The sequence below is a fragment of the Cydia pomonella genome, chromosome 3 (assembly GCF_033807575.1).
Source record: "Cydia pomonella isolate Wapato2018A chromosome 3, ilCydPomo1, whole genome shotgun sequence".
Taxonomy (NCBI): Eukaryota; Metazoa; Arthropoda; class Insecta; order Lepidoptera; family Tortricidae; genus Cydia; species Cydia pomonella.
This window is the reverse complement of record NC_084705.1, coordinates 33,570,493-33,596,225: the sequence shown is the minus strand read 5'-3', so window position 1 is coordinate 33,596,225 and position 25,733 is coordinate 33,570,493. Positions and strand designations below refer to the sequence as shown.

Here is a 25,733-nt window from a genome sequence, read left to right as displayed (position 1 = left end):
ATAGACCTGTGTTTAAAATTTTGCTCGTTAGATCCCTCGGCTACATCACTAGCTATTATATTTATACTAAAATGATACTTCCATCGTATGCAGCGTAAGAATAGACAACTTGAACCAAAATGAAAATTACGGCCCGATTCGAAGAATGAGATACGATAACGATAAGTTCTGGTTTAGATAAATTCTCATCTAGATATCGTTTGTATGTCGTATAATTGACAGCAGCTCGATTAGGGCAATCAATGTTACTTTGACGTTAGAAATATCGTAGATAGATCTTATTGGGATCACAGCGGAATCAAATAAACGTCAATTTTGACATTTCGTTTAGTTATCGATCTTTTAAAGATTTTTCCAAGATCTTAAACGTGTCTTAATTATTCTTCGAATCGGGCCGTTAGACATGTTTTCATATTTTCTTTCTGTCGAGGCAACTTTAACATTTTATAGTATTGTATTGTTTTGTATTTTTATTGTTTTTTTTTTCATAGCATTTGCCCTTGGTTCATAGGTGTAAAAAAACAATTATAAACTACAAGTTTCTGCTCTCAATCTAAGTAAATAATATACCTAATGAAGAATTTTGTATCGCTTATATACTACGAGTATAAATCATTCAGTCACCTTCACAGTGAGTAAGAAGACATGTCTAAATTTTCTAATTGTTTCCAAACTGGATTCAAGAAACATTTAACCCCTCTGTTAATTACAAAGGGTTCCGGCAGTCGGCAGTGTCGGCAGTGTCGGCAGTCGGCAAACACACTGCAATTAAACTACATTCGTCTTGTCCCGAGTATTTGCTCTTATTCTCATGTCCACGTGGTTGCCACTATTTTTGAGTGATTGAATACTTACCAAAAAGGAATATTCAGAGAGTACCTAACCAGTTATATTTTTTGATTTATAGATTTTGTGTAACACTCTCCGATGACTCCCATCTTCTGTTTTCGTGGAGAGTTTAAACAAATAAATCAATATTATAGGACATTATTACACAAATTGACTAAGTCCCACAGTAAGCTCATAAGGGTACTTAGACAACGATATATATAATATATAAATATTTATAAATACTTATATACATAGAAAACACCCATGACTCTGGAAAAAATATCCATGCTAATCACACGAATAAATGCCCTTACCAGGATTTGAACGCGGGACCATCAGCTTCGTAGGCAATGTCACTACCCTCTAGGCCAAACCGGTCGTCAAACAATTTTAAAGAGAAGTAGATATCTATCGTGAGGAAACCGGACTAATCCCAACAAGGCCTAGTTTATCCTCTGGGTTGGAAGGTCAGATGGCAGTCGCTTTCGTAAAAACTAGTGCCTACGCCAAATCTTGGGATTAGTTGTCAAGCGGACCCCAGGCTCCTATGAGCCGTGGCAAAATGCCGGGACAACGCGAGGAAGAAGAAGAAGATATCTTTCGGCAATTTTTTTTAAATGTAAAGGAAAATTTGAAGCGTAGTCATTAGTCAGGATTCCGTGGATGGTCTGAACTTTTAATTTCTTAGAGATATGTTTGCACTCCGTTATTAAATATAAGATGTGTTTACACAACTGAAATATATTTCTTGCATGATTACCATTGAATTTCGCGTATTATCCCCAAACTTACCCAATCAAACATCAAACAAAAGACAAGCAGAATCCGCAACCCCCGCCAACTATCAAATTAAACCCCATTTAATATCAAATTGAAAACTGAGTGTATTAAGCTAAACGACACTCGGCAAACATCGAGGGCAATAACGGGGGCTCGTACCCTTCGAGACTAACATATGTCAAGCGTACTCCGAGAGCCAGACAATATAGACCCGTCCTACCCCTCTTTGAAAATACTTGCTAAAGGGAAAGCGGGGGCACCCGAACTACAGCAAAGGACCATCCTAAATTGGCCACCAAGTAATTGCTTTCTTACGCCAAGATAAAAGTGCGTGTGTGCAAGCTAATTTCGTTTTTATTCCATAAAACATAAAACGCAAAAGCTGCGAAGCTCCACCGTGGCGGCGGCGTTTGTTAAATAATGCGGTTGTCAGTAATCTCGTGCAAAGGGTCGCGGATAGAGTAAGCTCCAAGTTTTATAGAAATTGTTGGATTAGCATTGTGGGCCGGATGAATTACCTTTATTCTGAGTTGGGAACTCATTCACGCTCGTTCGTCACGGACGGGGGTGCGAGTTGATGTAAATATTATCACACGTTACATACTAACATTACTAACTTATGTTAATAAAGCCCTTCAGAAAGGCTTTTTAGGGTTCCGTAGCCAAATGGCAAAAAACGGAACCCTTATTTTCTTTCCCATTCTCCTTTGCCGCGATCATCAGATTCCTTTTACGGAACTTTCGTCACTAATTTCTTCATAAAAACAGTGCATCTTATGTTATTTTACTATAAACCAGTAAAGTCGGAATGTGGACCGAGCCAGCAGCTATGGACGTAAATTGAATAAACGCGATGAACGAGAGAGACTTTAAGGCAGAAAGACAATTAAGTGGTTACATTTCCCAAGTGGTACAAGGACAACGAGTACATACGTGTTGGACTTTAGATAAGTTGATTTTCATTGCCACCTTTTCCCATCCCATCCCATGTCCCAAGAAGAGATCAAAGATAGTAGTATCAGTTAAACGTTTTTCCGCTTCAGAACAGTGATCGAATACAACTCATGTGTCTTAAAGCGAATCAGAAGATCGAAACGTCAACGGTGAACGTCAAGATTTGCGAAGACCGAGCACCACGTTGGGGCGAAACGAGGATGTTAGGAATCAGACACAACTCAAAATCGTTAAAATTTTTGAAGCAGATCAGATTCTGATGGTAACGGTGCTTCTCCGGTAAATCTATTTGTCCTACGAATAGTGAAAACTATTGGACAGTGAGTACATAGCTGCACTCGAACTTCTGGTAATTTGACCTTCATCGCCAACTCTTCCCTTGAGTACACATTAGGCTACTCTTCTCGAAGGCTCGCTCTAGCTCATGGAGTTGGTACGAGAAAAAGTCGTCCGGTTCCATCGGAGCTCCTTAAATCAGGGTTGTTTCTACTTATGGTGGGATAGTGAGTACATACCTGCACTCTAACTTCAGGTAAGTTGACTTTCATCGCCAGCTCTTCCCTTGAATACACATCAGGGTAGTGACTCTTCTCGAAGGCCCGTTCTAGCTCATGGAGCTGGTACGTGGTGAAGGTTGTCCGGTTCCGTCGGTGCTTCTTCTTGCCGTCGGCCGCCGGGTCGTCGTCGGAGGCTGCGGGGGACTTGTCGGGGTGGAAGCCGTCGTTGCTGTTGCACGAGCCTTCACCTGAAACATGGGAATGGGGGGGGTAAAAATAATAAATACGAAAATGTAGTTTGGATGTAAAATAAGACATGTATATAAGGAAAGAAGACAGGTGAGTTTTGATAATCCAAATACATGTAGACATTAAAATGGATAATTTTAAGCACATATAAAAATACCAAAGTTATTGATATTACGTATACGATATGCAATACCACTCAGCGTAATTCATCATAAATTAAACGACAATATACATATGTATGTATATTTATGATGACATATCGCTGATTCATTAAATAACTTAAAGTAACCAGAACAAAATAAACGCCCCCTAAAAATTAGTTAGACCCGGTACACAAAATTACAGTTAAATACAATGTTTAGACAAATAAAACGAATGTACTCGTACTTATCGACTCGTACTTAACGAATGTACTCGTACAAATAAACGGATTATCTATCTATCTATCTATCTATCGATAATATGTTCTTGTGTATATGTAAAATTTTAAGTCATACTTAAACCTCATCAATCATTTGTTTTCATGGAAAAGCGCAATAACTCTTATAAACAACAAGCAAACGCTTGCTTACTTCATAATTGCCATACTAACCTAATCATATATCACCTGCCTGCATACACTTGCAGTACAAGCAATTACAATACAAGTACAAGCATGTACGAGTTACTAACTATAAGTTACTAACGTGCGCAGTAAATCAACACGTGTTCCAGTAAATGGATGTGTATCCTGTTGAAATTGATTGTAGGTAGGAAGGAAAACTAAAGTTGTCTGAATTCCGATACCTAGATTTAGTAACGAATTTTGGTAACACTAGCATTTATTATTGGCTAATATGTATTATGCGAAGTAAGCGGTGGGAGATATATATCTTAACATTTTTTTTGCGTTCGATGCAACAAATATATTGTAACTAAACTTTGATAAGCTTCTACTTTTATGACTTCACCTCTTAAAGTATATAGCAATAGGTATTTGGCCAATGAGGACATATGAAGACATGTGACGCACGACAGGATTGTTCGGTCAGTTTGGAAAGAGTGAAATTGTTCATACAAGTTTTTTTTAAAGAATTACCATGGCAATATCTTACCATGAGCATTGTACTCTTTGTGGGAAAACTGAAAAGATGACAGTAATTAAAAATGTCACAAATAAATATGAATATGTGAGCTTTTTCGTACTGGAATGAACAGCCAATTATGCAAATCAATCGAGAACTTCACCGCACTACGCACACTGCACAGTGGTTCCCCCGCGCCGCGCTATCATCACAAAACTTAAACAAACACAGATACCATCGCGCGGAGTATCATTCGTCATCGCGTATCGCGCCATCGCCTTCCGTGCCCAACTTTAATTGTTATGAATGTTTTCGGTGAAAATTCGCCGTTTAACTACTTTGTAGGGAGTTCTGGAGGTTGTGGAGTGAAATACGTATGATTTCCTGGGGATCCATGTAGTTTGTATGTTATTATTTTGCTTGTTTGGAATGTCTATTTAATTGTCTGCATCCGAGACGCTAAATATTGTTTTTTACTTTGACAACCCCTGTCAGGTAAAATCATCTTATTTACTACGTTACCAAAGTATAAATAGGTAGGGCTACTTTTTACATTTTGCCCCAAAAATATGTATTTTTTACTGGGGAATATGGTTTATAATTTTAACATACGTTTGCGTTTGCGTATCAAAGCTACAGGATCACATTTTGAAGATAATACGTTTTATTTTAATTCAATGATTATAGTTTTAATTTTGATTGGAGTAAGTAAGAAAAATAATCAAAAAATCTTTGACAACGTATTTTGGGCCTGCCTGTAAACATGATCCCCCTACGGATTCCAAATATTACTATTTAATATAAGAAGCCACTTATATATTTTTTTCCACTTTCTTAATAGCATAACTATTAGAACAGAATATAAAATTATTATCCATTTACGGTCCCAACGGAAATGCTGTACTTAATCTCGCACAACACAAATATCAAGCACTTATGAGTTAAAACTTTATTGAAGCTTTTACAAACAGGGTTGTATAAAAAATTGTTTTACAAAATATTATTACAACTTCTGTATAAAATATAAACTGGTATCTCATCACGCAATGTTTATGTGAAAGTCGGTTTGTTGCGGGCGCGTGTGGAATATGGAAATAGTGCATTTATCATTCAATTATTTTGTCTACGCTTGTGCTGCCAGCCCACAGTTAAGGTGCATCCACATCGCAGTTAACTTTTTGTGGAGCAACTGTGGAGCAACACTGTGCTGCAGTGTGGATGCACCTTTACACAGACGCACCAAGTAAGCAGAAATGACTGTGTACACTATTTTTACCTACTGTTTTAGTCAATGGATCCCAATAACGTATATTTCAAAAAGTAACCAAGTTTATACAAAAAATAAGAGTAAAAAATTTCAATAAGGAAACATAGCTATCGTAAGTAAATTACAATATATAGATCATTGACCGAAGCGTTAGCGAAGGTCTTCGTTTTGACTCCGGCAAACAGCTTTCGTATATCCAAATATTCTCCTCTACATGGCGCAATTCGCAACCGATTCTCGTTAAATTTTGTGAACAGGTTCAGTTAATAAATAGTTTTTTTTCAGTCGTTTCGTTCTATCGTATTTTCAAAATGGTGGGAAGTACCATTAGCGTCTATGGCATGGCAGACCATTGTGAGTACGCTATGATAATAACTCATATTATTTATTTTTTTGTTTTTACTATTTTTAAGTTTATTAATCCTAATGCGAGATCTACAGCTCACGGAGCCACTAGCATACTAGAAATGAATATTTCTTTACAATGCACCATTTACCTCAATGAAATTTTATTTATTGAGTAGGTACCTACAATTAAAATTCTGAAGTAAGAGAAAGTAACAATCAGACTAATAGAAAATTACTGTCAGCTAGTTTTATGAAAGAATTCCAATACCAATTATGTCGTGATAACATCTTAAAACGTATATCCTCAAAAGTGCCCAGTACTTAGTATCAGTAAAAGCGAAGTATTGAACACCTGTATCTATAATTTCATTTATTATCGCTAATCAAATCTCACTCCCACACTTGAGTGGCCGCAGCATCGGCAATTACAACAAACCAACAACAAAACCGTGTTTCACAAACACATGTATTTGTGTGTCAACTGTCACTTACGAGCCCGATTAAGAATAAAACCAAAGCGACAACTACTAACAAATTGAGCGATCAAACTTGATTTTATTTTGTCTCGCTCGCTCCTACACTCAACCCACTGTGCGAGCAAGACAGCCACACGCATTAAGATCGGTCCGATTACAACTGTTCGGCCGACAAAACAAATAAAAATATTATGGGCAACGCATTAAGACGTGCATTATCATGATAGGATCTATTTTTTGTAATAATTATCGATAATCTGGCAACACTCGGCATAATGGCCGTTTTTACGGCCAACCCTAATCACGTGTCAGATTTGTCGTTTTGCTACATATTAAAGCTCTTCGGCTTTAATGATTATTCACATCAAGCTTCCCGTTCTAATTTAAACCATATCACGTCGTCTTAAAGTTTATCTTGGCTTTGCGTTGTATACTGACAGTTTAATGACTGGCCATGTTAATCGTAATTTGATTGTCTGCTCGTCGGCTAATTGAGAGTACTGAATATAATTTTAATTAGTTTCAGTTGGGTAATGATTTGGCGAACGACTGACGGCGTTAAGAAATTGAAATGTAAATTGACAATCAAATAATTTCGTAAGTCATATTAAGACTAGTTTTTGTTGTTTAAGTATTCAATACTTAATTTTCTATTGACAGGATGTAACACAATAATTAAATAGTGATTATATAATGTATATTCCTGAATACCAAAAAATACTACTTGAAAAAGAGTACTCAGGAAACTGCTTATTTTTTTAGGATAGTTGAAAATAATAGGTACAGTAGAGACCAAACTAACTCTGCATCCCATTTGCAATAACAAAGTGAGGTAATGTCATAATTAATGTTACATATAAATACTAGTGTCCGATTGAAACATGATTTTTTGGCGATAGTGAATGTTAGGTTTTGGCTCTAGTTTCGGCCGATACCGAAACTTTTGTAGACGTAAGTAAAATATTAAAATTGCCTTTTTTTAGGCGTATGAAAAATCAAATAAGTACCTATAATTCGCGTAAGTGGTACAAAATAAACTAAATTTTGTAAAAAAAACGTACGTTAGAAGAAATGTATTCCGAGTTTTAATTTTAAGAGGAAAGAAGACGACCGATTCTCACACACGTACGCGCCAATAGAATTTCAACTTTAGCATTTCGATTTAAGGTTCAAATTAGATTACACTTTCAGGAAATGTTACTTGTCTTCAATTGAATCATCAGAGCTGGATTAATTGGAATATATTTGTATTTTTTGGGAAAACGTTGGAGATTAGTGCAGCCTGGAAAAGGGTTAATCTGATATATACCTATTAACCGTAGCTTTGTCCTTTCGTTTGACTTTTATAATTTTTTTATTATTACAAGAATAAGAAGCGAAAAACCAATCCATCCACAAATATAATAACTCTAATAATAATTACAAAATCTAAGAAGTCATACAAGTCAAAACATGGTTTTTATGCCGAAACCTGCCGAAACCGAAACTTCGGTAGGACACTAAGAAATACGTTCATATGTTTATAATTACAATTCCTCACTTTAAGTAACAAAGTTAGACTCTACATATCTATTTAGTTTAGATGACCTCAGTGGTTCACGAGTAAGGTTCAGAAATTATACAGCACCATGTAAACAACTTTGATATTGTTTGTGTCTGCATGTCCTCATAATTGAAACCACTGGGTAACCATTCGATTCCATCAAACCGAATTGGGATTGACTTCATTACAGACTTGATTCGAATGATGGCAGCCAATCATGATCGAAAACCGAAGCGAATGAGGAATCATCGAGGGCCGGCTCCCGGACTATAATGGGGGTGCTCGGACTATAATAGAATGGGATAAGGCTGCGGTATTGCGGCGGCGGGCGGCGGGAAGTTTGATAGCGCAACTTTGATGATCTTCATGTAGCTTCAGGGAACTTGGAAATGTACTTGCACACATTGTTAAAGTAGTTGTTGATAGCATATTTGTTATCAATATTCAACGTGTTATTACTAATAATACCATAGCCATATTGCCTCGGTACCTATATTACATGAATTAATTTATCCAGACAATAATATTTGCTAGCAAGGCGTCGAATGTTTATACTTTATATTGAATAAGCAGATCAAGAACTGTTTATTTTCGTTTAAACAAATGAAACTGCCAACAAAAATGCTGCTGAAATGATGATGCCAACGGCCGCTTTCTATACCGCCCCGCTCGCCGTCGGCAGGGTGGTCATCCTCACACCCTAGAACCTAAATGGTCGCGTACTGTGCAGTTTAAGAGGAATATCCTCCCGCGAACGCTTGCGCTGTGGAATGAGCTTCCTGCCGAGGTTTTCCCGAGGGGCTACAGTATGGGGCTCTTTAAAAAAGGGAGAGTACAGGTTTTTAAAGGGTCGGCAACACGCATGTAATACCTCTGGTGTTGCAGGCGTCCATAGGCTACGGTGACTGCTTACCATCAGGCGAGACGTACCACCTGCTTGTTTGCCACCGTCGTGGTATAAAAAAAACTTGCCTATCAATTGACAATACTTTAAGATTTTAAGAGAGAAGTGATAGTTTTTTTTTACTTTTTTTTTTAATTATTTGTACAATTTATTACGTTTTTATTTAAATGTTAAAGCTGCTATCAAAGAGATAAATATGATACATGTATGATATACTTAGATATAAATTTAGAGCTACATACCTTTACATAAACTAAAACACTAATTGCTTCAAAATTTCGCCCGGTTAAGGAACAAATTGTCATCAGAGGGACACATATAGAACAAGTAAACAAATTTAGATATTTAGGCCGCTTAATTACACAAGACTCCAGATGTACAGATGAAATAATATCAAGGATAGCAATGGCGAAAACAGCTTTCAACGCCAAAAAACATTTGCTAAAGGCTAAGATATCTAAGAATAAAAAAAAAACGCCTAATTAAGATATACATCTGGAGCATCGCTTTGTATGGGTGTGAAACGTGGACAATGAGGCAGAAGGATAGGAAACGCTTGGAGGCTTTTGAGATGTGGTTGTGGAGAAGAATGGAGAGAATAAGTTGGACTGAGAAAAAAACGAACGAGGAAGTGCTGGGAATTGTTGGAGAGAGGAGAAACCTACTGAGGGCCATAGAGAATAGACGAGGAAAAATGATAGGTCACTTGATAAGACACGACACTTTCTTTAAAACTATTTTGGAAGGCAAGATCGAAGGTAGAAGAGGAAGAGGAAAACCACGAGCAAGTTACACGCAGCAACTAAAAGGAAAAGTAAATGTCGTGTCTTACAGGGACCTAAAGAACTTGGCCGAGGACCGCGAAAACTGGCGTCTACTCCACCGACAAGAGCCATGCTCTTAAATGATGATGATGACCTTTACATATACCTTTCACAGTACAATATGAGAAATTATAAATACACGAAAAAAAAAATCGGGACATAAATAACTCCAATAGCGATTTTCCTGCTTGCATTGGTATTTACAATGTCAAACCAGGACGATAATCATCGCAGTAACTTCAACACAAGTTGACTTCATGCCTAATTCCGCACTCACCACATGCCTGTCTCCAGCCACAGCCTTATCGGACATGGTCGCTGCAATCCAGTCACCGACGCAGCCTTAATCAACGCACACACACATATACATAAGTTATACATGTCACTAAATTGGCAACAAATGCCCATAGGCTGTAAACCGGGGCCACCACAGACCATGCAATGAACTAGACGCTGTAAGTGCCACTAATGGGGATCTCAAATTGTTGTCACTGTGACTTGTTCACACTTTGTGTCTCAAATTGTTGTTTTTACTTTGGCAAAAAGTGACACTAAAACCTAATTACTTGACGGTACGTAAGTGTGTGCAGTACTCAAAAACTTCCTGGTCATGGAGGCCAATTCTGACTTATACGATGTTAAAACGATGACACATTGTTATCATTAGGTCGTGTGTTTCACAAGTACCAGCGAATTATAACAAAATGACATTATTTAGATATCAACATATAAGGTTGTAATTGGCCTCATGCTTGATGCTATTGTTCTGTGTATTTAACTGTCACATGGTTTACTACGATTAAATATTAAAAAAATAGAAATAAAATAAATGGTATAAAGCATTTTTATTCCTTCATGTTTATTATTTCTACTAAATGTATAGGTAATGCAAGAGAAATGTAAAAAGTCTAAAGCGATTGTCTATATGCTTCCACGAGTTGGAAAAACTTAAAATTATCTAACTTATTTTGTGTTTCCATAAAAAGCATTTTTGGAAAAAATTTACTGCAAAATCTGTCGTCGTACTTTTGCAAAATCTCTCTTAGTTTTTAAACTATTTAGTGTGCTTGCTAAATCTAGTTCAGTCTATAGTCTGTGCTCCAAAGCCTAACCTAATTTGATTGGGTATCGATTGGTAGGGTCAAGTACTCGACAAATACTCGTGAATGCATCTGCGCTAGTCTTGGGTAAATAACTTGCATATTGTATATTATATCAAATACTATATAGACACTAAAAGATCAAGCCATCCTGTATATAATACACGGTGGCTTGTTTCAGCAGCAAATATTTAAATGAACTAAGAAATCTATATTGTCTACTTTATATTTTGAATTATTTAGACGACCGGTCTGGCCCAGTGGGTAGTGACCCTGCCTACGAAGCCGATGGTCCCGGGTTCAAATCCTAGTTAGGGGATTTATTCGTGTGATGAGCATGGATATCTGTTCCTGAGTCATGGGTGTTTTCTATGTATTTAAGTATAGTTGTTATCGTTGTCTAATTACCCTCAACACAAGCCTTATTGAGCTTACTGTGGGACTTAGTCCATTTGTGTAATAATGTCCTATAATATTTATTTATTTAATTATCAACATCAGTTTTGCAATAATTTGATTGGGGGGTTGATTCGTGAGGTCTCAAGTGCTGGATAAATACTGGACTCGGGAGAGGTCTTGTGTATATCTGCGCTAGTCTTGGGTAAACAAGTTGCACTGTATGGAACCGAATAGATCCAGCCACCCTGTATAGTATACAGGGTGGCGTGCTGTAGGAGCAAATATTTAAATAAATTTGACTACCTACTTAAAATGACTTAACGTTTAAGCAATCTAATATATGAGTAATTAATATTAAAAGTCGCCATCTAAAAGTAGATGTTAAAGTCTAAATGTCGTATGTAATCACTGTTTAATCATAATTATTCGATATTGTACTAAGTAAAGTTTTGGTATTTTTTTAAGTAACTGATTTTTAAGCCGTTTATAATATATTTAGTTTTTTTTTATACTACGTCGGTGGCAAACAAGCATACGGCCTGCCTGATGGTAAGCAGTATCCGTAGCCTATGTACGCCTGCAACTCCAGAGGAGTTACATGCGCGTTGCCGACCCTAACCCCCTCCCACCCTCGTTGAGCTCTGGCAACCTTACTCACCGGCAGGAACACAACACTATGAGTAGGGGACTTAAGAATACATTGACAGACATTATTTTTCTAACTAACACGTCTTATTCAAAATGTCAAAATTTAAAATTACAATATTTAACTAAAACTAAACGTATAATCTTCAAAATATTCTTCTTCAGGTTTAATACACAAGCGCAGACATTAGTTAAAATTGTTGAGAATTCTGTAAATGGAACGAATTATAATAGAAGTAATACATACACACCAAATAATAGAAGTAATACATATACACTCAATAATACATACACATTCGTGACACACATCCACACTTATTGCATTATAAGCAAACTCGTAACCTTTTCAGGTTATAGTTTCCCCCAATTAACTTCATAACAAACAAATAAGCTTCGTAATCAGGAACGTGGAAAACACAGACTATTTCTAACAGACTACGCATCATTAAGCGTCCACGAAAAGTCACAGTCATCAAACATACTCCCGTAATGACTTTTATCCACCTTTCATTTTCTTGGAGGATGAGTTTCTGTGTGCCCAATTTCATCTAAATCTGTTCATTCATTTTTAGGGTTCCGTAGCCAAATGGCAAAAAACGGAACCCTTATAGATTCCTCATGTCCGTCTGTCTGTCCGATTCTGTCACAGCCACTTTTTTCCGAAACTATAAGAGCTGTACTGTTAAAACTTAGTAAGTGGATGAATTCTATGAACCGCATTAAGATTTTCACACAAAAATAGAAAAAAAAAAACAATAAATTTTGGGGGTTCCCCATACTTAGAACTGAAACTCAAAAAATATTTTTTCATCAAACCCATACGTGTTGGGTATCTATGGATAGGTCTTCAAAAATGATATTGAGGTTTCTAATATAATTTTTTTTCTAAAATGAATAGTTTGCGCGAGAGACACTTCCAAAGTGGTAAAATGTGTGCCCCCCCCCCCCCCCGTAACTTCTAAAATAACAGAATGAAAAATCTAAAAAAAATATATGATATACATTGCCATGTAAACTTCCACCGAAAATTGGTTTGAACGAGATCTAGTAAGTAGTTTTTTTTTAATACGTCATGAAATTAAAAAAAGAATTTTTTTTTTCATCATACCCATACATGTGGGGTATCTATGGATAGGTCTTCAAAAATGATATTAAGGTTTCTAATATCATTTTTTTCTAAACTGAATAGTTTGCGCGAGAGAACCTTCCAAATGAAAAAAAGTGTGTCCCCCCCCCCCTGTAACTTCTAAAATAACAGAATGAAAAATCTAAAAAAAATATGTAATATACATTACGATGCAAACTTCCAACGAAAATTGGTTTGAACGAGATCTAGTGAGTAGTTTTTTTAATACTTCATAAAATTAAAAAAAAATTTTTTTTTTCGTCAAACCCATACGTGTGAGGTATCTATGGATAGGTCTTCAAAAATGATATTTAGGTTTCTAATATCATTTTTTTCTAAACTGAATAGTTTGCGCGAGAGACACTACCAAAGTGGTAAAATGTGTGTCCAAAGTGGTAAAATGTTGAACGAGATCTAGAAAGTAGTTTTTTTAATACGTCATAAAGGAACCCTTCATGAGCGAGTCCGACTCGCACTTGGCCGCTTTTTATTGCTTAACATACACACGTAGTGATGTGAAGTGTACAATGTAGTATTGTATTGTATTCTTTTATAAGTACGCATATTTTCTCATTATTTAATATTGTAATTGTCAGCAGGACCAGTCATAAGTCGCACTATTCAGTTTAAATCCTACACTATTTTTCCTGCAACAACTCTTAAGTGGCTGATAGACGGGCGAGTAAGTTCGCGAACTTATGGCTCGACGACTTTTTTCGCTTGTAAAGTACGCGTACTTAGGCTCACACACGAGCGAAAAAGGTCGTCGAGCTGTAAGTTCGCGAACTTACTCGCACGTCTATCCGGGACTTTACTTCCTCTAACCACTGTTTATTGACATATTTCTGATTTATAAGAACACAAGTTTCGAAATAGAATGCAACCGAAATGAACAGTGCCGCTTCCATCCCTACAAATGTTATAATGAAATGAAATGAAAACCTTTATTTCAGGCAACTAGAGGCCCATAGATAAATACCTTAAAACTAACATACATATTATGATAACATATTTTAAAACTAAACATTACAAATCACACTACAAAAAACTTGACATCCTTCGGCCAAAACTCCTCTTTTGTAAATGCGAAACTAGCTCTGTCTATCTGTATCTGCCTGTTACCTCTTTACGCTTATACCGCTGAACAGATTTGGATGAAATTTGCTAACGATAGTTTGATTTGAAGCTCGGGGAAGGACACAGGGTTATATCAATCAACATCATTATTCCAAGCAGATAAATTCGCAGGCAGAAGCTAGTTCTAAATGAGAATTTCAGCGGCAATGTGTGGTGACCACCAGCAGTCTTAGGTATAGAGTATATTAGTTGGGAGAATATTTTGCATACACAAACGTCCCTGTATACTCAATCCAGTCGGTAAGTGATCTGCGTCGGAAATAAAAGAATAACAACCAGAATTAGCCGCGACCAGGTCGCGTGTCACCCGCAACTGACCACTCACAACCCCTATTCCCACTACATACGGCCTACGTTGGCTCAGTCAACTGCATGCTGGTTGTAGATCGGCGATAATATTAAATTAATTGGCTAATTAATAATTTCACACAAATTATACTGAACGGAGTGACCCCGTTTAGGCGATCAATGTTTTGGAGGTTAGTTTTCTTATTGGTATTATTTTTTAAGAAATGAAACATAATCTCACAATAAGCTCAAATAAAGCTTGCGTTGCGTCGGTTGTAAGACTTGTAAGTAGACAGCAAACAACCAAGCTTCCAACTAGTCCGTAATTTTCAGCTATATATATACGAGTATATAGCTGAAATATGGCTGAAATATATATATACATATATATAATAACTACTTATAGATATTTTTCTTTTTACCCAAAGGCTGTTAAGGCGGCCTATACTCGTAGTTCATATAGTGTTATGCTCACGGTTGAATTAGGACCCACTGATGCAGCTATAATATTAGAACTAATAAAGCCTACTCTGGTTACTGACGAAAATGTTACTTTTAACTTTGTCATATACGATTTTTCGAGAATCCCAACATCACAGCCAAGATATAATTGAAGTCATATTTGAGAAACCGGGAACATAATTTAAAAAATCCAAATGACTGTGTTTTAAGGCGCCGTGAGTTCAGGTCGCAGCTCGCTAAGCACTGGGCGGACAGCCGTGAGTGCCTCATATAATTGATAATACAACTGTTACTTTTTAGCAATTTCTAATAAAAAGAATTATAACAATAATAGTATGTTTCAGACCTATGCTTACGATCTCGATGCTCTTGCTCGATAGAAAAAAATCTATCGAGCAAGAGTTGTTTTAAATCGAAGAAGTTACTAGACTGCAGGGGTCACCAATTTATTTTATATCATAATGACCATCGCGGTCCGTTTCTACTTGAGTTTATTAAATAAGCAAATAATCAAAAAGGTCGGCGGTCCGGATTTAGACTCCATAGTCTGTATCTTGTATTTAAAAAATAAAAACACACCACAATTACGTATAACACAACGGAAGAACAGCGCTGGCCAGCTTGCCAGCTTGCCAACTACATGCTGAGTTGTGACCCCTTTATGGCATTTTGCGCTAAATGGTATACATTGTATTGTCAACATGTTCTTGTCATCCGTGTTTGTTATAAATAAATGTATTGTCTTTCTTCTTCTTTATTTTATTGTGTAAGAAAATTCTTCAAGTCAATTAATTTAACTTGATGTGCCAGAACTTACAGAAGTTTTACTGCGATATATTACTTACTCAACGTAATTAAGCTGCTGTAATCGTGCTATTTTTTTAATAGGAATATATCGGGATGATTTGATTAATGAATAGTAATTTCGTTTTGTAATATTTGCTATTACTTCGCCCTGGGAAAGAACTTAAAACGTGATTGAATATTTAGCCAGTTGAGGGTAAATGAAAATATTACACGACGAAATGAAATAGGTTAAAGCAAAACTATGAATGAAGAAATCCAGAGAGTTTTCTATTTAGTTGGTTAATTGATAAATGTTTCAAGTACCCGAAAATGTAAAAACACATTGTTTACATTAATTATTATGACGACCGGTTTGGCCTAGTGGGTAGTGACCCTGCCTACGAAGCTGATGGTCCCGGGTTTAAAACGTGGTAAGGGCATTTATTCGTGTGATGAGCATGGATATTTGTTCCTGAGTCATGGGTGTTTTCTATGTATTTAAGTATTTATAAATATTTATATATTATATATATCGTTGTCTAAGTACCCTCAACACAAGCCTTATTGAGCTTACTGTGGGACTTAGTCAATTTGTGTAATAATGTCCTATAATATTTATTTATTTATTTATTATTTATTTATTACTACCTAAAGATTGAGACTATAGTTAATAACCAGAGAAAGGCCTCAACATTGCTATTTTTATTTTTTGGCTAACTTATTATTATAGACATAGACATAGAAAATTTTTATTCAACATCACATGAAATGGCAGAGTTAACAGACAGTGACATTTAATACAAATAAGCCTTAAATTCAGACTTAAAAACAAAGAAATTGAGTTGTATATATGAGGGAGAAATATTCATGAGTGTTAAAAAGGAGCTTGCCTCAGCATAGTGTTATCTAGTATTATCTTAAACGCACTATGATTTTTCAAAAAAATCTGCTCGATGAACCCACTGCCCCCTAATTTCAAGATGGCGACCATGGGGCCCGATCTTGATACGGCGCTCCCGCGGCTACCAGTTTTCTTTGTTCAAAAACATCTTTGTTCAATGTGTAGTCCAAAGAGAGCAAAATGTACACTTTGTACAACAGGCTGCGCTATACAAGCATGACTTTTGATTCGTGAAGAATTCATATGCAAGTAGATGCTTAAAATAATTATTTTTATGAAAAAGTGGAAACAAATCTGCTTATAATGTCAAAGTTATTTTTAGTCTAAGCAAGTTGTCATGAAAAATATCTAGAAGATAAAGTGGATTTTGGCATAATATATGTTTCACAACTTAGTAATAGTTGCAATTTTACTTTTTGATTCTCTGATTTTATTGCTTGATTCTAACAAGGTTACATTATCTTCGAGTCTTTATAAAATATTACATTAAGAATCGAAGTAAATTAATAATGATATCGCAAAAAGCAAACAACATATCTGAAGAAAGGTGCTCATTCTATAAGTTCACACAACATTAAGAAAACGAATGATGAAAAGGCAAATCAATACGAATGTATCTCAATGAACATGAAACAAAACGCATTCCTTTAGGTTTCAAAATCACCTCATTACGAAAACTTTTAAAACAACGCAATTTAAAACAATAATTATACTTCGCAACCTAATGTAGCCAAACACTCGTGTGCGCAGGAAACGGCTGTCAGCGCCCGAGCCGGCGCCGGCGCAGGCCAGCTATTACTGTTGCAACATTATCGATTCAGCATCCGGTGTTGCGACAGACGAAGGCTTGAGATAAGCTCTAATACGAGTGCACCACCGTAAAATGTTAGCCTCTGCCGTGTAGAAATCATAAAATATTTTTTCACCTCAGTAGCTCGAACAAGTCTACTTTCCTCATTCCAGGGCGTGGGACAAAGTAGCTTTTTAATTTAGTGTAGGCCATGAATACAGGATTAAAAACTTTACTTGATGTTAATTTTTTTACCTTTTATATGTTCTCACTACTGAGGTAAAAAGTTGTATGTGTCACACGAGAGCAAAGTTATTTTACATCTCGTGTTTTTGAGTCCCTCGCTACGCTCAAGATTCTAACTTAGAATCACTCGCGAACACTCGCAAGAAAAGCTAACTTTCCTCTCTTGTTGCACAAATAACTATTTCACTACACCAGCTCGTCAAGACTGTTTATTCTTCAAAACTAATGAAATAGTTGCATTTTATCCACAAGAGAGGTATCCAAAAGTAAGTTAGATGCAAATTTTGAGTTTTCTCTTATATTGACAGAATTGACTGTAAATGATGAATTTCGATGATGTTGAAATTTTTTTCGTTTGATTTTTTGCTGTTTTATGTTTACCTGTTTATGTGCAATAAAGCGACATACATACATATATACATACATACATAAATATTTAATAGCGTTTGTTTGGATTTAATCTGTAAATTTTTACAGTTAGTGTTGCCCTCGGGTTGGTACGGTGAATGTGTTTTGCTTGTGGTTCAATTCTGGAATTTTTCGTTAACTCGGGTATCAACTTCAGCGCGAGGATTTTAACAAGAACTTTGGTATACTCTGTAAAACCAATAACTGGATGTTATCTGGTCCACACCCAATATCCCCAGCCATTCAGCGTGGCAATTAACGCAGTTCGGAGCGCAAGGAAATTTTTGACGGGGCTAGTTTGCGGGTGATTTCCTTTTCTTTCTGCATAAATATATCATAACCTAGTTAGTTAGTAAAAAAAAATCAACAATAAGATAACTATTATTAATTTATACAAAGATGTTCAGAAACGACACATGAAAAGATGCAACATTGACGCCTCTCGGTGGGAAGGTTTGGCAGCACATCGTCCTGAGTGGCGCAGGCTGGTGCAGGGCAATGTGCGCGATTTCGAGGAGCAACGTAAAGCTGACCTCGACGCTAAGCGCGACGAGCTGAAAACGCGCCAGCCTGCGTACATTCACTACCACTACCTAGCTGGTGTCCTCACGTGCCCTCAATGTGCGCGGGGGTTCACCTCGAAGATCGGCTATGTCAGCCATCTTCGGGCGCATGAGCGCCGAGCTAACTAGGAGTCGAAGTGGTCGCCATGGTCGAAATCGGCCGGAAAGATCATCATCATCAACTATTAATCCTTTTCTACTTCCTCAGGGGTTGAATTATAATAAACTTTTTTACTTAGTAGAGCTCAATCAAACTTCGTCAATGGGTTTAGGCTGTTTATTATTGAGTGATATTTTTATTCGCCATTAATCCTGCCTGAAGGTCATTGAAACCTCTGAATCCTCTGAAGGAAACAACCAACAGTCTTTGATTTTTTTATATTATAGCAGGTGTGACAGGAAATGAGGTATATTTCCATGGCGGTTTCCCGTTCTCCGAGCAGGCAGGCAAAGTGATTGCCGGCGGGAAGCGGCCGATCACCGCCGCCGTAAGGATAGATATTACCAGCCCGTACAGGAAGTGCCATATTTACAGCCTAATTTTGGAGTGTTTCAGGAAAATGTTATTTGAAAACGCTACTCTTCTGATGTTTTCTGAAAATGGAAGGCGAATTCCTCGACTTTCGATTTTATTTTTTATACGAGTACATATACGTTTAACTCATATACTAAAAGGATAAATATATAAAAGAAAAATCTCATGTAATAATTAATATCTCATGGAATTCGAAACCTGCAAAAGAAGTTAAGAAAAAAATACATATTTTAGAATTGATGATTAACATCGGTTCAAAGAAAATGCATTAATTTAAGTGGGACCTTGAACCTATACCTCGGAACATACTTCAGATGTTAATTTTTTCAATAAGGTTTTTTTTTTTATTTAACCACTTCTTCTTTGTCAGTTTCTCATGACTGAGGATCGTGACCACTTGGTTTTGCAGCTCCTGTTATTTGTCTCCATCGGTTTCATTCTCCGGTAGCCCTCACCGCTTGATGCAGTTTGCCTGAGGTGGCCTTCTTAATATACGGCCCGATTCGAAGAATGATTAAGACACGTTTAAGATCTTGGAAAGATCTTTAAAAGATCGATAACTAAATGACATTTCAAAATTGACGTTTATTTCGATTCCGCTGTGATCCCATTAAGATCTATCTACGATATTTCTAACGTCAAAGTGACATTGGTTGCCCGAATCGAGCTGCTTCTGTCAATTATACGACATACAAACGATGGCTATATGAGAGCTTGTCTAAACCAGAACGTATCGTTATCGTATTTCATTCTTCATTCTGCGAATCGGTCCGTAAGTCAGATCATCAAGTTGGCGGCGGCCCTTAGGTGTTGCACCTTCCATTTTTCCGACCACGATCACTTTTTCTAGGCTTTTATCGGCTCTGTGCAGTTTTTTCTACGTGACCAAAGTGGCAGGCGTAGGCTAGTGCTATATGACTACAGACGCTACTACGCGTAGCGCATGCTACGACGGCATAACCACGTAGCCGTTGCTACACTTGCTACACGCCCATTCAAATTATTAATCGCTGTTTTGTTAGAGAATATAAGGACATCAAACGCAATTAAAATGTTTTATTTTGTTGTAAAAAGTTTTGTTGTATATTGTATTAACTATTAATTAGGAATTTTATTATAATTTGATTTTTATATGTATTTTTTTTTGACATTGCATATTATTTTTCTTTGACATGGTGTTTTACTATACTTGAAAATTGTGACATACTATATTACATAAATTATCTTGTGTGAGGTCAAAAACATACTGCACATAGCACTTACCATTACCATTTATTTGGTATAACAGGATTTTTTTGAATGTTATAAAACGACCATTTTGTGACAATTTTTAATTTGACAACTGTTACTGCAAAGAGATTTTTATATTATATGTAAATATTTGTATCTCAAAATAACAATATAAATCAATTGTACCTCGACGACGACGACGACGAACCTCTTTAAATATATTTATTTTTCATACTACGTCGGTGGCAAACAAGCATACGGCCCGCCTGGTGGTAAGCAGTACTTATTCATGTTTGAATAAGTACTGGAGCTTAAAATAATTCTTTAAGAGCAATTAATATGAAGACCAAGAGGTAATGAATACTTGCCTCATACCATGCCTGACGTATACTTGTCAGACATGGAAGTTTAACAAGGATTTACAAAATACAATTACTACGTATGTACAGTCAGCATCAAAAGTAGCAGATCAAACAAGGTTTCAAAAGTATTTACCATTCCGAAACAGCTTAGCAAAATGTGGTGGTTATATATGTAGAACAATTAAGACGGTAAAATTTATAGTTTTGAATGTAAATTTTAGAGATTTATCTATATTTGGAAAAGTTATCCGGAATATCAGATACTTTTGGCGCTTTGTTTCATCCGCTACTATTGATGCTGACTGTACTAGCGCCGAATGGAGCGCAGTAACTATGTTAAATATAAAAAGAATATGTATACAGAATACCTCACTAAAATATGAAACATCACCAAAGCAACAGATGGCTTGGCATATGCTCTAGCATTGAAATGCAAGTGGGCTGGACACGTCGCGCGCCTTCAAGACCAGAGATGGACAAAAAGTGTGACCGCATGGAGGGGACCACCAGGCAAAAGAAAGCAAGGGGGTGGGAGGATGAAATCAAACATACAACGGGTCCAAGCTGGATGCAAACTGCTAAATCCAGAGTTCATTGGTTTAGCTTAGAGGAGGCCTTTGCCTTAGAGGGGTTCTTGCAGAATAACTCATAGGAAAAAGAAACAAATAAGAATAATGTTTTGACGACCGGTTTGGCCTAGTGGGTAGTGACCCTGCCTACGAAGCTGATAGTCCCGGGTTCAAATCCTGGTAAGGGCATTTATTCGTGTGATGAGCATGAATATTTGTTCCTGAGTCATGGGTGTTTTCTATCTATTTAAGTATTTATAAATATTTATATATTATATATATCGTTGTCTAAGTACCCTCAACACAAGCCTTATTGAGCTTACTGTGGGACTTATCAATTTGTGTAATAAAGTCCTATAATATTTATTTAATATTTATGATTTATTTAATTCTTATAATACTTTTTGTTATCTTAAAATTTACTATCACTATAATTGTTATACCTACTCTCGTTTTTTTTTTCATGATACTAACAATACTACTTTTTGGTGCTCTAAATTTAATTCTGTAAGAAATAAAGGCTGTTTTATTTAGGGATGAACTGCGCCCACGTACGCAATCGTTTTCATAATGCATTGCATAATGCGTTATGAAATCGGAACCCTGAAATTTGTATGTTTCTAGGTATACATATTTCAGGGTTCAGATTGACATAACGCATAACGTTGCGTACGTGGGCTTGATGTGTCCCTGCCTTTAAAAACGTGCTCATGTTTAATAGTAGATTGTTAAACAATTACATATAATAATAATAATAAATTTCTTTATTTCGGACAAACAATGTATCCATAGTGTTAGTACAACAAGAAAATATCTTAACCTAGTATTAGTATTTATAAATATAATTTAAACAAGATGAGCTAATTTATAATATATATATACCTACATTGATACATCATATAATATATGTATATTATAAATTGCGCAACACTTTTAATTAGCTCGGTCCAGTGCTTTAACATCGGACAATCGAACCTATTAGCAATTTCCTTTAGAATGATTGAATATATTCTATATTCAATTACATGTGTATTCTGTCGAGGTAGTTTGGCGCTGGAACGCAGTGAGAGTGCCAATAGTCCGAGACGGAAATAATGCCTTTTACCCGAGTTGAACACTCTACTTTTCATATCGAATGCGAGGAAACCAAACCAGACAAGTAAATTTTCAAAATTAGTAATTAAAGTAATAGACCTATGGCCATGTTTTTTCCTTAGGATTAGGACTTACAATCGGATACTTCGCATGTCTAATGATAAATAATCCCCGACGGAAAACATTAAGATTTCAATATTTATGAATAAATTATTTTTTATTTATTTTACACATATTTTATCAAACTGCAGTAATTTTAAAACGATTTTTTCCTTGAAGTCAGCGGGATGTCTGATCACTTTTTACTTTTTCGTTCTAAAACTGTCAATAGCCAACGACATTACTCATACTTTTTTAATTATATTTATTTATTTTAACGTAAGTACATTTGGCGTGGGTTAGTGTTACAAATAATTTTATTTTAAAAATAAAATAGATATCGATACCTGCACATTTGGTGATTCGCCAAGCCAAAGTGTAACAGGGAAAAGTAATTGGTAAATTAATGCATTGTTTAGGTTTACTTCAAAACATAGTGGAAAAGGTAATCTAAGTACGAATTATATTTTACAAGTAATGTTATGGAATGCCAGCGTTATGCATACACATGCAGGGCGCCGTCGCGTCGCGTCGCGTCGCGTCTCGCGAAAGATTTCGACGCGCCGTCCACTTACACCAAATAAAATTTTACGCATTCTTTTAATTACCGCAATTATATGAATTATTAATTTACCGCTTGTAGTATTTATACGCTGCAAAAAGTTTTTGTTTTGCGTTCTAATACAGTTTATTATGCTTTAAAAAAACTCAATTGTAATCCACAATCCACATTGTAATTTTAGGTAATCATAGACGACACAGGTGGATTTTTTTTTAATAATTTCCTATTTTGCCTATTACCAACCTACTGTCTGCTATATATTCCTCGCAATTACCTAAAGTATAATAATAATAATAATAGTTCCTCTCTCTGCGGCCCTGACCACCGGCAGCTTGGGCCCTTGGCGCTGCTGGCGGCACCCTAGGTTAGGTTTTTTATAATGTGTTTATATCTTTGGTATTGTTTTGTAAGTGTTTTTATATTTTACTTTTATATACATATTGTAAAAACCCTAATCTGAGAGAAAAAGATAAATAAAGGAGATAATAATAATATTGTTTATAAAATAACTAAGCAACAACAGGCGGTGTTATCGCTAAAAAGCGATCTCTTCCAGACAACCTTCACTTTTTCCCATCTACATGTTTTGTCATAGGTATAATACGTATCATTCATTACTTCGTGGTCACATCTCTACCTACCTACGATAAGTAAAAAGAGCTTGATTATTTTGCATTTGTAATTTCCCTTAACTAACAGCACTTTTCGTATAACTACTGAAAAACCACCAAAAAAACGCATGCGTAAACAAAAATACCTATCTTTTTGCCCTGATGATGATGGGACGCTTTAAGCATCCGGAGACTCGGGCACCGGGTTCTCAAGCAGCATACACTAAGCCCCAAGATGGTGTCGATGGCGTGCCGCGGGCGCCGGCAACGGGCTCTTCACTTCCAGCTGGCTCAAACCTACCTATTGTCCAAACACTCATCACAACACAAGACACACTCACCAGCGGTCTGATCCGGATCCGGCAACACCGGCACTGGTTTCTCATGCAGCGGCCGTCCACTACCGCGGGCTCGAAGGCGTTAGTTGCCTCCTCTTCACCGCGTTCAGCTGTATCAAACCTACCTATTTGTCCTCATTACACACACAAAACAAGCCACAAAATACTCACCGGCACCCTGATTAGGATCCGGCGACACCGGCACTGGTTCCTCATGCAGCGGCAGTCCACTGACTCCCTAAATGGCGTCGTTAGTGTGCCACGGGTCCGGCGGCGTCGGCAGCCTACACTTTACCTCCAGCTGTCTCAAACCTACCTATTTGTCCCGATTACACACACTCACCGGCGCTTTGATCAGGATCCGGCGACACCGGCACTGATTCCTCATGCAGCGGCCGTCCACTGAGCCCCAAGATGGCGTCGGCAGCCAGCACTTTACCTTCAGCTATCTCAAGCCTACCTATTTGTCATTACACACACAACATGAGACACACACTCACCGGCGCTTTGATCAGGATCCGGCGACACCGGCACTGATTCTTCATGCAGCAGCCGTCCACTTAGCTCCAAGATGGCGTCGACGGTGTGCCGCGGGCCCGCCGGCTCTTCACCTCCAGCTGTCTCAGACCTACCTATTTGTCCTGATTACACACACAACACGTGACACACACTCACCGGCGCTTTGATCAGGATCCGGCGACACGGGCACTGGTTCCTCATGCAGCGGCCGTCCACTGAGCCCCAATATGGCGTCGATGGTGTGCCGGGGGCCCGGCGGCGTCAGCAGCCTGCTCTTCACCGCATCCAGCTGACTAAGCTGCATTTGCTGTGCATGGAAGAACATCCCCATCCTATTTAAAGTCTCTAGATTCTGTTGGTGTTGCGTTAAGCTCATAGGCTCGGTCACATTTATAGAGGAGTTCGAACATGGTGTGCTAACGCGGGACGCGGGACTGCTTGTGTCACGTTCTTCGCTCCCGTAGCGGGGAGCGTCCATCTTCGCGCGCGGCGCAGCGAGCACTGAAGCTCGGAGCACGGGGCGTGGCCTCGGGTGGGGGAAAGTGCGAATTTTGGGGTCGAGATTTGTTTGGCATTAGCCCCCTCGCCTGAATAGTTTTTTCCTCTGATTGGGTTGATTGTGCGAGGTGTCGCGCTGCAGCCTTTCATAGCGGTTGTTAACTTACATTCTTGCTTATAGCGTGAAATATTACTTTTATTGTGAATATTAGATGTAAACGAAATTTTCTTTTGAAGTTTTTACAGTAGGTAAGGTAATTGATTGGTATACCTACATCTTGGTATAAGGTATGTAATTTTTTTTTATATTTAAATCAACTTCGATAGTTACTATTAGAACCCATTGTATGACTTGTAAATATCTAATCATTTACAAGGAGGTATGTTACATAATTGAAATATGCAATAATTTAAATTAATTACAAAATCGATGCCTTAATTCATCAAGCAATCGGTCGCAGTAACTGTTTTTCAATGTAATTAGTCGGGCATAATGTTAATTAACTCAATTCAAACAATCATACTAATCAATACTCCACTAATTAGTTTACACCGTCTCGCTTGCACCGCTCGCGGCAGAGCGAGAAGCAGCACCGGACATCTGCTGTTAACACACAAATTTAACCAAATCGGTTAACCCGTAACCAAACAATAACAGCTTTTCCAACTGACCACATCCACTAACCCTTACAACTTAAAGCCAATCTCCAAACAATCCAAAACCTAC

General features: G+C 37.1%; 1 protein-coding gene across 1 annotated transcript in view; it reads right to left on the bottom strand.

Moving 5' to 3' along the window:
• The window catches only part of LOC133516603 (retinal homeobox protein Rx1-like), a 69,250-nt gene extending 43,960 nt beyond the window's left edge, over window positions 1-25,290 (bottom strand). Inside the window, exons 1-2 of the mRNA XM_061849614.1 lie at window positions 24,665-25,290; window positions 3,081-3,310 (exon numbers count right to left, since the gene is read on the bottom strand). Coding sequence (XP_061705598.1) covers window positions 3,081-3,310; window positions 24,665-24,986 — 552 coding nt within the window. The 5' untranslated portion in view covers window positions 24,987-25,290. The remainder of the gene's footprint in view (window positions 1-3,080; window positions 3,311-24,664) is intronic.
• Window positions 25,291-25,733: the final 443 nt, after the last annotated feature.